The sequence below is a fragment of the Hakea prostrata genome, chromosome 1, assembly GCF_041222555.1.
Source record: "Hakea prostrata isolate BN-2017 chromosome 1, UWA_Hpros_2, whole genome shotgun sequence".
Taxonomy (NCBI): Eukaryota; Viridiplantae; Streptophyta; class Magnoliopsida; order Proteales; family Proteaceae; genus Hakea; species Hakea prostrata.
This window is the reverse complement of record NC_142600.1, coordinates 68,580,219-68,596,714: the sequence shown is the minus strand read 5'-3', so window position 1 is coordinate 68,596,714 and position 16,496 is coordinate 68,580,219. Positions and strand designations below refer to the sequence as shown.

The 16,496-nt window shown below is 38.7% G+C and overlaps 1 protein-coding gene and 1 pseudogene across 1 annotated transcript; both read left to right on the top strand.

The window, feature by feature from the left end:
* Positions 1-303: 303 nt before the first annotated feature.
* Positions 304-9,717, top strand: GOS12 (golgi snare 12). Its single transcript, XM_089141956.1, has 6 exons — positions 304-717; positions 1,406-1,602; positions 6,480-6,569; positions 6,668-6,739; positions 9,002-9,131; positions 9,213-9,717. The coding sequence occupies exons 1-6, from the start codon at positions 585-587 to the stop codon at positions 9,308-9,310; spliced, it is 720 nt and encodes a 239-aa protein (XP_088998082.1). The 5' UTR covers positions 304-584; the 3' UTR covers positions 9,311-9,717.
* A 502-nt stretch (positions 9,718-10,219) lies between these two features.
* LOC149029573 (uncharacterized) lies at positions 10,220-10,864 on the top strand (annotated as a pseudogene).
* Positions 10,865-16,496: the final 5,632 nt, after the last annotated feature.

The window sequence follows — 16,496 nt, the reverse complement described above, 5'->3', positions numbered from 1 at the left end:
AAAAGTATTAGTCATTACTAAGTGAACCAACCTTTGGTGGTAATCCCAAATTGGTGATAGTAAGTCCCAGGAGATCATGGGCTCAATCATTCGTCTTTACCACACCTTCCTCCATCCCTCTAGTCAATGTTGACTATATTTTAAAATAAAAAAAGAAAATCGTGTCGGATTGTTTTGGCAAATTTTGATTCATATGTTCCGATTGGAATCGGAATCGGAATCGGAATCTGTTGTTTCGGATCCGTTTGTTTTCCGAGTTCAATTGTTTTTTTTCCTGGGTAAATAACACCTTGAACTGGCAAGGATTGAAGGGGAGTGGCGCGTGGAGTTGGAAGTGCAAATTGCTCCAAGATTTGGACTAAATCTCCGATTCAGTTACCCACTGGTTGTCGGAGCTGCTAGATGCGTAGAAAGGGAACGGAAGAAGAGAGGTCAAGGTTTGCTTGGTTCTTCCTCGATCGAATGGGAATTGCGACAAATCTATCTCCGGTGATGCAACCGATGACCACTGCCACTTAATACAAGAAGAACAGCAGCAACAATTTTTCATCCCGCGAAGACGATAGCGGCTGTTGTCTCTGGGAATGGATGATCCGAGTCTTGAGTTGCAGGAGGCAGGTTGGGAGGAATTGAGGAAAGAGGCCAGAAAGATCGAAGGGGATCTAGATGTCAAGTTATCTTCGTATGCGAAACTTGGCACGAGGTTCGCACAAGGAGGTGGGTTCTTTCCTCTTCATTCCTTAGTTATTGTTCTTACTTCTTCTGACACAATCTTAGATTTCAGAACCCAATTTCAATTAACGTACCTCAGAATGTGAATTTTTCTTATTATGTGTCCCCTTCTAATAATATATTGGTTAATCTATCGAGTACAAATGATAAAGAAATGAATAGATCACAAGTGAGGCAGATCAAGATTCGGGTGCCTGTTGTGAACCCATTTTCTCTTCAGAAAGATAGTATTGTAGGAAACACCTTTGAATGCCATCTTTCAATTGTTGCTAATTGTATGCTTGTTATTAAATAAATCCGCATTATAGAGCTTGCATTGAGAAATGCACAATTGAGTGAGTTATTCTGGCAACGGGAAACTGGATCGCTGGTAATCACTTCTCATTTTCTAGAAGCTTTCGAGAGCAGTTAACTGTTCGAAGATGGCAATAGATTCTATACGAAGTATAGGCCCAAGAATTGGCTGCTCTTTGGCAACGCGCAGTCTTATCTTTGGCACTTTTTTAAGTAATTTTTTGGATGTGTATCTATAGCGGTTTAGTTTGTTTCTAAGTCCCAATGTAGCATAATAAAAGCCATGATTTATTGGTTACAGGTCTGCAGGTTCAAGCTTCAATTACTTGAAGTGGTCAGTTGGTTGCCTTTCGTTCTAATAATTATGTTAATGCTTCAGGTTATGGGGATACTGGGTCACCAACTCTTGGGTCCAGCAGGTCGTTTAAGTCTATGGACATGGAGATTCAATCATTAATTGAGAAGCTTGTTGATGCAAATGATGCAATGAGTCGATGTGCAGCATCCACCACGCCCACCACATCGGTTACGCAAAAGCTAGCAAGGCACAGAGACATACTTCATGAGTTTACACAGGTTTCAATTTTTAGTTACATTGAATGCTTTGTCATCTTGGCTAATAACCTATATTAATATTATCTATTTATTTTTCTATTCCTTTTATCTTATCAGCCAGGAACTTATGCTATGCCCTCATTCAATAATTTCAATTTTTCCATTTCTTCCCCACCTTGCTCCTTGTATTTTACTATGGTTATTTCCTCTCTATATTCTATATATTGCCATGCAATGGTTAGTGGACCACAGTCGTAGCCTGAGGTCAAGGTATTGAAACAGCCTCTTAGCAAAAATTGTCGGGGTAAGGCTGCATAGGAAAATTACCCCCCCCCCAAGACAAAGACTCTACTTGTGCAAAAGCCCTTGGCACCGGGTTTGCCCTTTTTTTAACTTTATATATAGCAAGACATTGACTCATAATAGTTAGACTGATCTAGTCCAGCTGTACAGACGCCCTTGCTTTCCGTCTTGTTCTTCATTTTCTTTTTGTTGCACCGACTCTTATCTATTACCAATTTATCACATGGTATCAGGGCAGGTTTGATCAGTGGGCTGGAATTGTTTCTTTCCTCTGCTGTTTTGAGAGCCATTTTTAGGTTATACATTGTGATGTACAGCCATGTGTTGCTGCCCTGCATGTTTCGAGAACCCTTGTTGCCCTTTTTCTGTTGACAACCCCTACTCAAATGCCAACGAAGAACTAGGGCTTATAGTATTACTTAAGTTGCTGTTGTTGATCCCTTGTGGCTGCTGCTGAGATAGATCTACCTATAACTTGTGAATGCACTACCATTTTCCTATATTTCCTTGACTTTTGTGATTCATATGAACTGATGACCATCCTCATAATTATTTCTCCATGTGTTGTGCTTAAACTAAAGGTTGCTCAATTGTTATGGTGGTCACGCATTAGAACCTGGAACAGCCTCTATGTAAAAGTGGAGGTAAGGCTGCATGCATTATGGCCCTCCCTAGAGTCCGCTGTGCTGGTAGCCTTGTGCACTGGGTACCTTTTTTTCTTTTTGGTTCTGCTCAAAGTGTAAGACATCTTGTGGCTGTGATTGATCTTCTCTGCATAAGGTTCTGGTTTCTCTGTTCTGCACTTGGAGATTTCTCCTGCTGTTTGGACACTAGTTCATTGCTGGTTTTATTTTCCTTCTTGGATCTGATGTGAGACTGATTCTATCTTTCTTGGCCAAGTGTCTGTTTCTTTTCTGTTCCTTTTTCCAGCCCTGTTCTAGTGGTACCACAACTACTAAGGTTTGTGCTTTTTTCTGGAGTTTTTTTTTGTTCAACAACTTTTTTCTGGAGATTATCACCAATGTCTTCGATTGTCCTCGTGGAGATTATTGCCTTCCTTTTTTGTTAAGGTCATTGTCTGTCTTCTTAGTGAGATTTTTATCTGTCTTGTTGTTGAAGATTGTTAACTAGCTACAGTGGTATTTTCATCTTCCTCTGCTGCTTTTTTCTGGGCTCCGCTACTGTTGATTGTTGCATTTTATTTTAGCAAGCAGATGGTATTCTCATTTTCTATTTGGATTTATTCATCACAAATGTCTCTTTACTACTTCGCTAATGGTTGATGTGCTTATTTTTGTGTTGTTACTGGAAGGAGTGTTTTTCTCCACCATATAACTAATGGTTGATGTGCTTATGTTGGTGTTACAACAGGAAGGAATGTTGCCCTTGGTTATATTAACTTCTATTATGATTATATCTATTCAAGTTGGGTTCTACTGGCTGTTTTTCTTTTATTTGGATGCATGGGTTCTGCTGGTAATGTCTATCCTACTTTTTCCAAGTTGGAGCCTATTGATATATATGCTCCAGCTTGAGGGAAATGATAAGAATATAATGCTTGTATGTTCTATTATTATGCTTTTCCAGTCAGGGATTATTTGTAGTTCTTAATTTCTGTCCTTAGTTCTCATTAGGATTATTGTACTTATTTATAATCATGCAAATGTATTGTAAATAACATATACTTATTTATAATTGCTGTCCTTAGTTATTAATGGCTGCCTTATCTTCTTGTTGTTCTTCCTCCCTTTTATGCTGACCTTTTCCTGCATTGTCACATTGATTGGTTTCTTATGATTCTGGTTATGTTTTCTAAACCATACCCCATTAGGTTTGAACCACACATTAATTGCACAGTATGAGTTAGGAGTATTTGAGATCACATCTGATGAGTTGGTTGAACTGGTGTTCCTAAATTTCTGGTCCCTAACTAGGACCACCAGAAAGATCCAAGAGCAGTTCTTCCCTAAATTGAAATCTCATAAATTTGCAAATAATTGTCATGAATACTTAAGTACTACCTTTTTTCTCTTTCTGAAAACACAAATAAACCATTGAGAGAACTACGGATATAAAGCACGCAGAGGAGGAGAACAAGAAAGAGAAGAGAGATTTGAAAGATAAATTCAACGGACGAGAAATGGTGGAAAAGGTTGGCTTGGACTACTGAGCCACCTACAATAATAGATGTGACCTGGCCTAAACCCCAAGTGGGGCCCACTAGATGGCTCCAAGAAGCTTCCCTAGGCTGGCCGAACCCCCTAGGAAGGGTATTTTGGGCATTTTCAGCCCTATTTTATTGCTGGAATTAATTCCAAATTTAGTCCTAGAGTCCAATTTCATTATTACTTCTTAACTTTAGTTGTTGAGTTAGTAGTTAGTAGTTGAGTGTCCTAAGGAGTTCTTTTTCAAGTGAACTTCATTAGATAGAGTTTTAAGTTATTTACTCTTTTATTTTCAGCATGTGTTTATTAGATATTTAGATTTTATTTCAAGGCTCAAGATTATGTGGTGGGATCCTAATCTATAAAGGAATCCCACTTAGAGTCTAGTTCTTTTAGTAAGTTATAAATAGCCTATTCTTTCTTTGTAATTCTTTTAAGTCTGATTATTGAATAAAATTGGGTTTGAGACTTTGAGTTAAGGATCATGATTCCTGGTTGAGGGGGCCATGGTTAAGTAATTAAGGGTTTTTGTTTAAGGATCAGCACCTCTATCCTTCCAAATCTCTGTCATCTTCTTCAAGAGTCTATAGCAGCATACAGTATAGCGAGCCCTAACACCCAATCCCTTTCTCCCCTCCCCATTGCAGGCCATCCCCACCCCTTACCTCTCAATCCCAGCATCCGCCTGCCCCTCCCTCACCTCCCCTTACCCCCCATAAGACATCCCCTGCCCCTCCCCCATTCTGCGCAAACTCTCCCAATCCCATCACCTGCTGCTGCACCTGGCAGCAGCATAGACCCCCATGACACCCCCATTCCCTTCCCTGCCCCCTTCGACCCTTTTAGGCCCCTCCCTCACTCTGCCCCTGTCCTATCTCTCTTTCTCGCAGCAACAGGGGAGGGAAAAAAAAAAAAAAAAAGAAGAAGAAAAAAAGAAAGACAGAAAGAAAGAGGAGAAGAAGAGAAAAGAAAGAAAGCGAGAAGAGAGAAGAGAGAAAAATTGAGATTTCCGAGAGCCACTCACAGTGCTCACAAGAATCATCCCCCCACACCCCAACCACAGGTTCCCTTACCCTTCCCATTTTCCTTAATATTATTTAGGCTTTCCTACTACCAAGTAAACTATCCCATCTTGGGTTTTGAGAAAACCCTAATTTTTCCCTTTACACCAAAAATTTCCCTACCCCCTTCAATTTGACGAAAGAGCTTTCCCTCATAATTTTGGTTAAACCCTTTTCATTACATAGTAGTCTTAAGATCATCCTTGGTTCCTCACATCATCCCATTAATTTGCTGGAAGATTCTGGGCGAGTCCTTTATTCTAGGGAAATTATCCTAGAAACCCTAACCTTAGAATTGGATTCACATCAATAATTCAACCATGATCATCAATCTCTCCCATCCCATCTACTATTCTGTTCCACTTCAAACAAAGTTTTTCTCATTGTTCCTTCACTTAGAAATGGCAAGATGGACCCTTTTAACTCATATGTTTCTTCACTGCGCTTGAATACACAATCTGTTGGAATAGCCCTATACTGTGTTTCTTCCACAGAAACACATGCTCTTGCCATTTAATTAATGAGTTCTTTTCTGTTATAATCATTGAGTTAGCTCATTAAATAATGAGCTTTGAATGGCATACTTTAGAGAGTTATTTGAAGACCACTCCACCACGGAGTGACTTCATCAGTTCATTAGCCTATCAGATGATTAGACCATACCTGGAACCTTGCTTTGCTCTGGCTTGTTTAATTTTGGGGAATTCTAAGTAATTGTGAGGAAGTGGTATGGAGAAGAACAAAATTATGAGAGAATGTCAGATAGCTCTTCGCATCCTCCTCATGACCTGAATTTTATTGTATGAAACTGTTGGTATTGACAGCATCTGGATTACATACCTGAGAACATATGACTTTGCATTGTCCATCTTGATATTTTATCATGTATACGATTAACCTCTTCAAGTAATTGAAAGAAAATGTGATAAAAGTCCTAGGATCCTCCTTTTCACCCTGTAGTTATGTCAATATTATGAGAATAAACAATGCAAGAACAGCATATGGTTTATAATCCCAACACAAGCAACTAAAACAACCCAGGGAATAATCTTCTAAGACATTCTTGACCAAAAACATGAACTTGGTTGAGCTTACTGCACCTCAACTAACAACAAAGAGGGGAGACCTGCCGCGCCGCGGGGGGGGGTCGATGAAAGAAAAGGTGGGTCATTACTTTTTACTCTCATTCCGATTCATATTTGGATAGCCGTTTCCTCCAAGACTCCAGTTTCAACTCTAGCCTATCTGTTTCAGATGCTTTCCGTTCCTGTAATGCTAATGCTAATTGGTATCATTCACATAATGTATGCTTAATGAATTGCTTATGGCCAACCTCAAGTCTTTCTGAACAGAATGTATCCTCCTTCAGGAATTTAGACGAATCAAGGGGAATGTAAGCTCCATGAGGGAGCATGCTGAGCTACTTAGTTCTGTTCGTGATGATATCAGCGAACACAAGGCGAGTGCAAATATGTTATGACTTAGTTTGCATCTATTCAAATATGTTTGAAAAGTCCATTCTTGGTTTTATAGTCATATTTTGCATCTTTCATTTAGGTTTCTGGAAGTATGTCCCCTAGAATGCAACTACTACGTGAGAGAGCTTCAATACATGGAAATATATCTCATGTAAGACTCAAAAGCTTTTTCCATATTCTTGCTTCCTATATCCTGAAGTATGTTTTTCTTTATTTGGATGCCATTTTTATTTTATTTTATTTGGGGGAGGTTGTGGGTTTCTGGTTGGACTATATTTGTATCGTGATAGTCTGTTAAGGACATATGCTTCTTCAGCCATTGTTCTAAGAGATTTTTCATTTTGTTTTTTTTTCTATGCTGTTACAAGATTAGTATAATTGATATGAAACATTAATCAACATTCATAATATTCTCGGTTGTATTAGTTTAGAATTGATTTAAATGTGCGACCAAAAAAAATTAAAATTAAATGGCCTTGTTAAGCTCCCAACTGTTGAAGATCCTTCTCCTCTTTTTGTTTAGTTTTTTAGATTTTATAATCTCTTTACCATTTGTTGTAAACAATGTTCTGGAAGACATCTGAATGATTTTCAGAGTGCAGTTTTGTCTTTCAGGCCAACCTGTAGTTTGATCAGCATTTTATTGATCTGAGCATCATATAGAAGGTGTATGAATTATTACTTTATTAGCTGGTACAGTACGTCAGAAAAGAGAAACTTGTACTTTTAACCCATTTCCTTCTAAAATATACCTGAGAATGCCTGCAGAAGTCCATATTATCTCTCTTGAAAGATGTAAGTTCTGTTGCTGAAACTCTCAAACTACTTTTGCCATACAGACAAACTGTTTTCTTCCCCATGGTTTAGAGATTCTTGGATCAGTTTCAAGTCCCATTAGTGCCTTTAGTGGTGTTGTGGATTTTGTCAGATGCTGTTTTATTAATGGGGAGATGACAACCTCCAGAAATTTGCCAATGTGACTTACCCTATCAGGCAGTTTACTTGGTGAATTCGCCTTTACCTTCCGATCCCTTCTGCTACTCTTCCATTCCTTCTTTTAAGATTGGTAAGAAGAGCAGAACAAGAAGCAGATAACCATAATAAGCAAGGACAAGATGGAGAACAAAAGCTGAAAAGATTACAAGGCTAGATGACATATAATGAATAAAGGAGACAAATATTAACTGAATTATGAGTTCAGAGATCTGATCCACCATAGAGATTGACCCTGTACATGACTAATGATGCCTCCCTCATCCTGCAGTTGCTGGTCTGATTCTTTGGTGTTAAAGCCTTCAGCTAAAAGTTGAAGCCTTTGGATGTTGATTGGGCAACTTTTTGATATGCTTCAGAAGACAGAAAACTTTTAAGGAAAAATGCAGAATATATTGATCAATTAATGCATTGCAAGGGGACCTTACAGACTTGGAGTAGCATTCAAGTAATAGATAATTTTCAGAATTTGCTTATTGATTTACACCTTTTTCTTAGTGAATCTTTAATTACACTTATTGATGTAGGACCAAAACTGTTAGAAAGACAATTTCTGGGTCATGGTTTCATGGTTTCATGGAATTTGGGTTTCTGGATGCAGGATGAATGCAAAATCCATCAACGTTGATAATCAGCCCAAATAAAATAGCTTGGAGAATCAAAGGTAGGATTCTGTAGAAAACTGGAAGTTGAGGTATAGGATTTAATTAGTGACACAAAAAAATACTCAAAACTCAGAATCAGCTGGAAAGATAAAAGCGTTGACATTTTTCTAGTAATAATTGAGCATCGTAGATAGGAAATGAAATTGGGATCAGATTTCATTGATTCATTATCCGCTTAAGCGTCTAAGAACTAGTTTAGGTATACCAGCTGTAGCTGCAAGTTATGATGCCACTAATGACTCCAAAATCTTAGACATCCCATCTCAGGTACAGTGGTGAGCAAGGACTTGAAGCAAACAGTTGCTAAAATGCAACTTGAACCAGCCATTTGAAGCTAGCTACAAGAATTGAATAATGTAGTCTTGGATTATGGATCTGGGCTAAAAACTCCATTTTTTGAGACGGCTGTAGAGCAACTCCTACTCAATGGGTAGCCAATTTATTTATTTAGTTTGGGTACTTGAGAAGCCTATGGGAATTGTACCGAGTTCCATGGGCTTATCCAAAGGAGATTATTTTTCATGAATTTATTGATGTGCATCATTGATCTGTCCTTTTCCACTCTTTTGAAACTTTAGGTTTGTTTCTTAACCTCTCCTACCCCAACTGGAAACTACTTGCCTGTTGATCCACGTTGTGGATGGTTCCCAAGATACTAGTGAGTTATATTTGGATTGGCCATTCCAAGCAAAGTGGCACTGATGGGAATATTGTTTTATCTTGCACTATAACTTAACTGTAGTTTTTCTTGTCAGATTGATGATGTTATCGGTCAAGCACAAAGCACGAGGGCAGTTCTCGGCGCACAGCGGTCTTTGCTAGGTGATGTCCAGGGGAAGGCCAAGCTACTTAGTGAAAAGTTTCCAGTTATCCGAGGCCTTCTTGGTATTCTCTCTGTTATATTCATTCATACTGTTGCATTTCCATCCATGAGAGTTTATCATACTAACAGTGCTTACATTGCAGGTGCCATTAGAAGGAAGAGATCAAAAGATACCCTTATACTGGCTGGAGTGATTGCTGCTTGCACGCTGTTCCTGATTATCTACTGGCTTTCAAAATAAAGATAACAAACCATGACCTGGAAAGCGAGGAGATGAGAAAAATGCACCAGCAGGAGTTTTGCAGCAACATTGTCTGAAACAAGTTGAATAGATGAAGCTTGTTTCGATATGTTTAAATTTGAATCACTTGAGCTGACTTGGCCGAACATGGATAATGATTTTGAGTGATTCCATTTACGAGAGTCTATCTATACATGTTTTAGCCATTGTTGTTTCATTACCCTAATCATTAGCATCCCCCAACCCCTCGAAGACATCGCTTGGAGTCAAGACTCACAATCGGGAAACCAGGATTTGATTGTACTCATGATGAACGCCAAAATTAAAATTAAAATGGTTGCCTTTGTAACGTCTCTCTCTACTTTATATATGTGATGGCCTCTTTGGAAGGGGATTGTTTTTTTGAAGTTGCCGTATTTTATTTATAGGGGATCAGAATATTACATATGTTGACCGCAAAGTGTCGAATCCATGAGCTCTCACTAAGAAGTATGAGTTTTACCACTCTACTAATCCTATATTGATTATTGAAAATTATTTTTACTTCTTATGTTGAAGAGTTGAGTGAATACTCTTGGGTCGAGTGAGTACTCAAGTTTACCAGTTCTTTGTATTATCATTTAAGATCAATGGTGAAGATCATTTGTGTTTTCTTTCAATATTGGATTTTTTGACTATATCAATTGGCATTAGAGCAGGATTCAAATTTGAGCATCATCTCAAGTAAGCGCGAATGTTTGTAAGTCAATCAATGCAATAAATTGCATTACATGCATGGACCGACATGTTGCCTGGTGTCACCGTGTCGGTGCCTGGTGACATGTTGCCCAATTTTTTGAAGTGTTTTCAGCTTCCAAATAAGAGCCCTTTGTTCAGTTTGAGTATATGGCAAATTTCCCAACTGAGAAAATGTCGTCCCATGATGAAGCTTACAACAGAGGCCAAGCCGCTGGCCATGCCCAGGTGAGTGTGATTAAGGTTTCTTTCTATCTGAAAACATTTGTTTTCTTAGCTTTTCTTTTCTTGTACCCACTGATGCAGAGAGATTGAAACCTTATTTTGTTTATGCAGGAGAGGAAAGATAGTATGATTGATAAGGCAAGAGAAAGCACCCAAGGGGGGAAAGAGCGTGCGCAGGAGAAGGACCAGGCAGCAGGTAGTTTCCTCGGCGAGAAGATTGAGGCTGCCAAGCAGAAGGCTTCTGAGGCAGCCGAGGCTGCGAAGCAAAGAGCCTCTGAAACTAACGAGGCAGCCAAACAGAAAGCCTATGAAGCAAAAGGGGGGACCAAGGAGAAGGCCTCTGATGCGGCGCAGAGAACAAAGGAGACAACCTAGGTTGGGCAAGAGAAGGCAAGTGGGATACTGCAGCAGACTAGAGAGAAGCTGAGAGAAATGGTAGAAAAAGTCGACATTTGGCGATATATCGCCGATAAACTGCAAATATCGTGTCGCTGGGGGTTTCGTGTTGCCCCCAGCAATACCCTGAAAATCACCGTGTGTCGTCAATCACACTGCGATATATCAGCAACACACGGTAACATGATTACACGTTAGCCGTTGTTTTTTATGACACGAACAAAAGGAAGAAAATCATGAAGAAAATCTATAGAGTCATGGTTTATAAAATTAACTGTTTGATTAACCTGAATTTATTAAATGAAATCTATAAGTTCATCTTGATTTTGAAAATGCGCAAATGTTTAGCGCTTTTATAGTAGGGTTAAAATCCAGAGATTTTATAAATGGGTTCGATCCTCACGGACAACAAAGCTCCCTCTGAGGATGTAATCGAGGTGCACGCAAACTGGCCCAGATGAACTTCGTACCTTCAACAAAAAAAAAAAAAAAAAAAAACAACTAAAGATTTCACCTCATATCCATAAATCTAAAGATTCAAGTTTTTAGTGTAAAAAGGTAAATTCCTAGATTTTATAAATCCAACTATTCACACAACCAAAAGAGTAAAAATTTCTCATTTATGTATATAGAGATTTGAAATCTCTAGATTCATGTAATTAAACAGGCCTAGACTATGATTTGAGTTAAGGTCTTTATTTTTTTGTTTAGGTGAAATTATGGAATCCGCAGACTTAACATCTAGACTATGAAATTCAAATAATTCCAATTTTTAGGTAAAATTCATGACTATTCAAATACAATCGTTTCCAAATTAACCAAATGGTTATTAAAATTTACCAAAAAAAAGAAAACGGTTATTAAAAACCAGATTCATTATTCAACTGACTCTTTTTAAAATATGGATTCACATAATTTTCAAGTCAAATGTTTTTTTTTTTTCCCCCAAAATGTATCTCCCAAGTATATCATGATTTGGGTGGAAAAAACAAACTAGTTTCGTGTGCTTGCTAAAAAAATTCTGAAACTTTTGTTAGTAAGAACACCTACGAAGTTGGACCAGCTAACGTCTGGTCTTAACCAATTTTGCATAGACAAGGTGAGAGATGAATAACAAAACTGGGAGAAGGTGGTCGTCGGCTAGGCATTGATGTTCATTATTTTCCCACACCAAAGAAAATTGTTTGTTTAGGCCACTTCTATTTGAGCATGGTTCATGCTTCACATTGTGTTGCCACGGACACAGGGTCCCACTCCCTAGTGAGCGGGCGGAGGTCCGGGGAGGCCGTCTCAGCAAGGGGGTGGGGGGGTAGCGTCCCTATAGCCTATATAAGGTCCATGCTTCTGTGGCCTCAGAGTTTCTTTACAGTTTAGGCTTTGGCCCATGTATAACTGGGGCTTAGGGATTCTAAGCGTGTGTGTGTGTGTATATATATATATATATATTTGTTGAAAAACCTAATGTTGGACATAGCTTCACATTGAGGTGAATCAGGGTAAAATCTATGTCTTCTTCTTCCTTGTTTTCTATATTCAATTGTGTGTGATTGATCGCTCTAATCCTAACATCTGGTATCAGAGCATTAAGCTCTGCGATTTGGCTACTTTTCTTGTGCCAAATAGGATTTGCGATAGGATTTTCTTGGGGAAGAATAATCCGCGAATCTGATCTGTGAAAGATGTCTACTTGTCAATCACGAATCGATGTGGAGAACTTCAGAAGAAAGGGTTTCGAGTTATGGAAGTTAAAGATGGAGGCTTTACTCATGGATAGAGAACTGTGGTACGTTGTTGAAGACGATAAACCATCAGAGGCAAATGTGTCTGTTGAGATGAAGAAATGGATAAAAAACGATCGGAAGGCTTGAAGTCTAATCTTGCTGTGCCTTGATGATAATGTATTGGTGAACGTGATTTTTGAGAAGACAACGAATGATCTTTGGACGAAGTTGGGAAGTCTTTATCAAAGCAAGTCACCCATGAATTGGCTGTTTCTGCAAAAGAAGATGTACAATCTAAGGATGAGTGAATGTGATTCTTTTTCTGCGTATTTAAATGAATTTAATATTATATGTGAACAACTTGCATCTATAGATGTTAATATGGATGAAGAAGATAAAACTTGTACTTTACTTTGTTCATTGCCTAACTTGTGGGAGCATATAATTATTTCGATTGGTTCTGGTGTTAGCAAACTATCTTTTGAGACTGTAGTAGCAGCCTTTTTGTCCGAGGAGATGAAAAAGATGGATTCTGAAAGTATACGAATGAGGCTCTAGTGGCTGGAGGGAGAAGCAGTGAGAAATTTAAATCTGATGATAGAAGTAAATCTAAGGGAAGATCTAAATCTCGAGATAAATCTGGATTAAAGTGTTAATTGGAAGTGCAAGAAAGTTGGACACTTGAGGAAGGATTGTAGAAGTAAAAGTGTAGGCCCAAAAAAGCGAGATGAGGCATCATCTTCTACAACAAAGAAGGATGATGAAAGTACCACAGGAGATTTGTATACCGGTAGCTCATTCAAAGTGATTGCAATGAGTGGATAATTGATACTGGAGCATATTTCCATGTGACACCTCGTAGGGAATGGTTTTGTAGTTATGAGCCATGTCACGGTAGTACAGTGAGGATAGGAGATGACATAAAATTGGATATAGTTGGTCGTGGGAAGGTGAGATTGAAGATGAAAGATGGAACAATCAAGGATTTGCCTGGTGTGATGCATATTCCTAGTGTTACCATAAACCTTATCTCAATGGGAATTATAGTAGATGTTGGTATCAATTTTAGCAGTGACAAATATTCATGCAAATTTACTCGTGGGTCTATGGTCGTAACTGCTAAAGAAAAACAACGTGGGAAGCTGTGGAAACTATTGTGCAACATAGTGTTCAGTGGCGAGAGTTATATCTCTGAGCAAGTGGAGGAGGACACTTCAATGTTGTGGCATAGAAGGTTGGGCCATATTTGTTGGAAGGGACTAGAGACATTGACAACAAAGAGGCTAGTGGATGGAATGCCAAGATATTCTATGGGATTTGATTTCTGTGAACATTGTCTATATGGGAAACAAAAGCGGGTTTCATTTAAATCCAAAGGAGGTAGAGCAAAAGGTATTCTAGATTTGATCCACAATGATTTGTTTAGACGTACACCTAATGCATCACTTGGAAAATTGAGGTATTATGTTTCTTTTACTGATGATTTTTCAAAATATGAATTATTATACTTCTTGCAGAGCAAAGATGAGGTGTTTGAAAAATATAAAGAGTTCAAAGCCTTGGTGGAAAATCAGTTTGACAGAAAAATCAAAGTACTGATGATTGACAACGGAAAAGAATTTTGTTCAATGAAGTTTGACAAATTTTGTGTGGATAGTGGAATTGCAAGGCAGAATACACAAATATATTCACCCCAACATAATGGAGTGGCAGAGAGGTTGAATCGGACACTCATGGAGAAAGCAAGATGTTTGTTAAGCGGTGTAGGTTTAGTATTTGAATTTTGTGTAGAAGCAGTAGCTATTGCATGTTATCGCAAAAACAAGTCCCCTACATCAACTTTGAAGGATTAGACCCCGTTTGAAGTATTGTTTGTGAAGAGGCCAGAAATTTCTCATCTCAGAGTGTTTGATTGTGAGGTATATGTACACATGCCAAAGGAGAAAAGAAACATGTTTGATAGGAAGTTAGAGAAGTGCATCTTTATTGGGTACAACGATGGTATGAAGGGATATAAGTTGTGGAATCTAGAAACTAGATGTATCTCTTACAGCAAAGATGTTGTGTTCAGATAATCAAATTTGAATAAGATTTTTCCAGATGCTCAAAAAGGCCACAGACAGTGATGTTAGATGTGGGTTTTGAAGAACAGTTAGTTAGCTCACAAAGTGGAGCAGAAAATTCATATTCTAAATCAGTCGAACCTGATGAGAAAGAGGATATAGATTTTGAAACAGAGGTTAAGGCTGAGGTTGAAGCAGCAGCTGGTCCAGTGTTAAGGAGATCCATGAGGGAGAGAATACCATCGGAGAGGTATATACCTGATAATTATATCCTTTATGCCAGTAATGATAATTATGCCCTGAATGTCATAGGTGACGATCCAAACACAGTAAAACAAGCTAGAAGCTCGAATTACTACAAACAATGGGAGGAGGCTATGAAAAATGAGATGAACTCCCTGTATAAAAACAAAAGTTGAAGTTTGGTGAGACTACCTACAGATTGCAAGGCGATTGGATGCAGGTGGGTGTTTAAAAAAAAGGTTGGTGTAAATGGGGAGATAGAACACTTCAAAGCTTGGTTCGTTGCAAAAGGATACTCTAGATAGAAGGGGTTGATCATGGTGAGGTATTTTCACCTTTTGCAAAATTAAATTCCATGTCTTGTTCTATCTGTGGTAGCTACATATAATTTGGAGGTGGAGCAGCTGGATGTAAAGACTACATTCCTCCATGGTGATTTGGAAGAGGATATCTACATGAAGCAGCTAGAGGGATTTGTGGTCAGAGGAAATGAAGACTTTATGGCTTGAAACAGTCTCCCAGTGATATGGTACCGATTCGACTCATATGTCTTGAAGCTTGGGTTTGATCGTTGTGATGCTAATCATTGTGTCTATGTAAAAGATTAGAAGGTAACTTTGTTATCCTAACAAATTATATGTAGATGATATGTTGCTTGTTGGGAACAATATGAAGATGATCAGCACAATTAAAGGACTGCTAGCAAAGCAATTTGAGATGAAAGATTTAAGCCCAACAAATCTAATTTTGGGGATGCAGATTAAGAGGGACTATGAAAAAGGAAGGTTGTAGTTGAGTCAAAAGCAATATATTGAAAATGTTCTGAAGAAATTCAATATGTTAGATTGCAAGCTAGTAAAAACTCCCATGCCTAAAGGTTGTAAGTTATCAGCAATCTAGTGCCCCAAGACTGAAAAGGAGGAAGAAGAGATAGCATCAATTCCCTATGCAAGTGCTGTTGGAAGGTTTAATGTACGCCATGATTTGTACTCGTTCAGATATTGCCCAAGCAGGGGGAGTGTTGAGCAGATATATGTCTAAGCCAGGGAAAAAACATTGGATGGCAGTGAAGCATGTGTAATTTTGCTATCATTGCGGTACATCTGATTTTGAGTTATGCTATGAAGGCATGAAGAGCTCAAAGGGACAACCACCATTAGAGCTATAGTGCTATGTGGATGTTGACTGGGGAGGTGACATTGATAGTAGAAGATCTACTAGTGAATATGTTGTTTTCTTATTTAGTGGAGCTGTTAGTTGGATGAGCAAGAGGCAAAGCACAGTTGCCTTATCTACTATAGAATGAGAGTACATGGCCTTGACACATGTTGTCAAGGAAGTGATTTGGCTGCGTAGGTTGTGTAAAGAGCTTGGTTTTACATAAGATGGAGTGACAGTTGGGTGTGATAGTCAGAGTGCAATATTTTTTGCCAAAAACCCAGATTTTCACGTAAGACCAAGCATATTAGCATACAATACCATTTTATCAGAGAGAAGATAGAACAAAAAGTTGTGATGCTACAGAAAATTGACACAAAAGTAAATAGTGTTGATATTCTTATCAACGCAGTGAGTTCTGAGAAGTTTGAATGGCGTACAACTGCTTTGTGTTGGAGGAAGCATGTAAAGCATTCACCAAGTGGGAGATTGTTGAGTATGGCTCGTGCTTCACATTGTATTGCCGACGGACACGAGTGAGTGGGTGGGGGTCCGCGGAAGCAGCCCCAACAGGGGTGTGGGAGCAGCACCCCCATATCCTGTAGAGGGTCCATGTTTCTATGGGCCTTGTAGTTTCTTTACAGT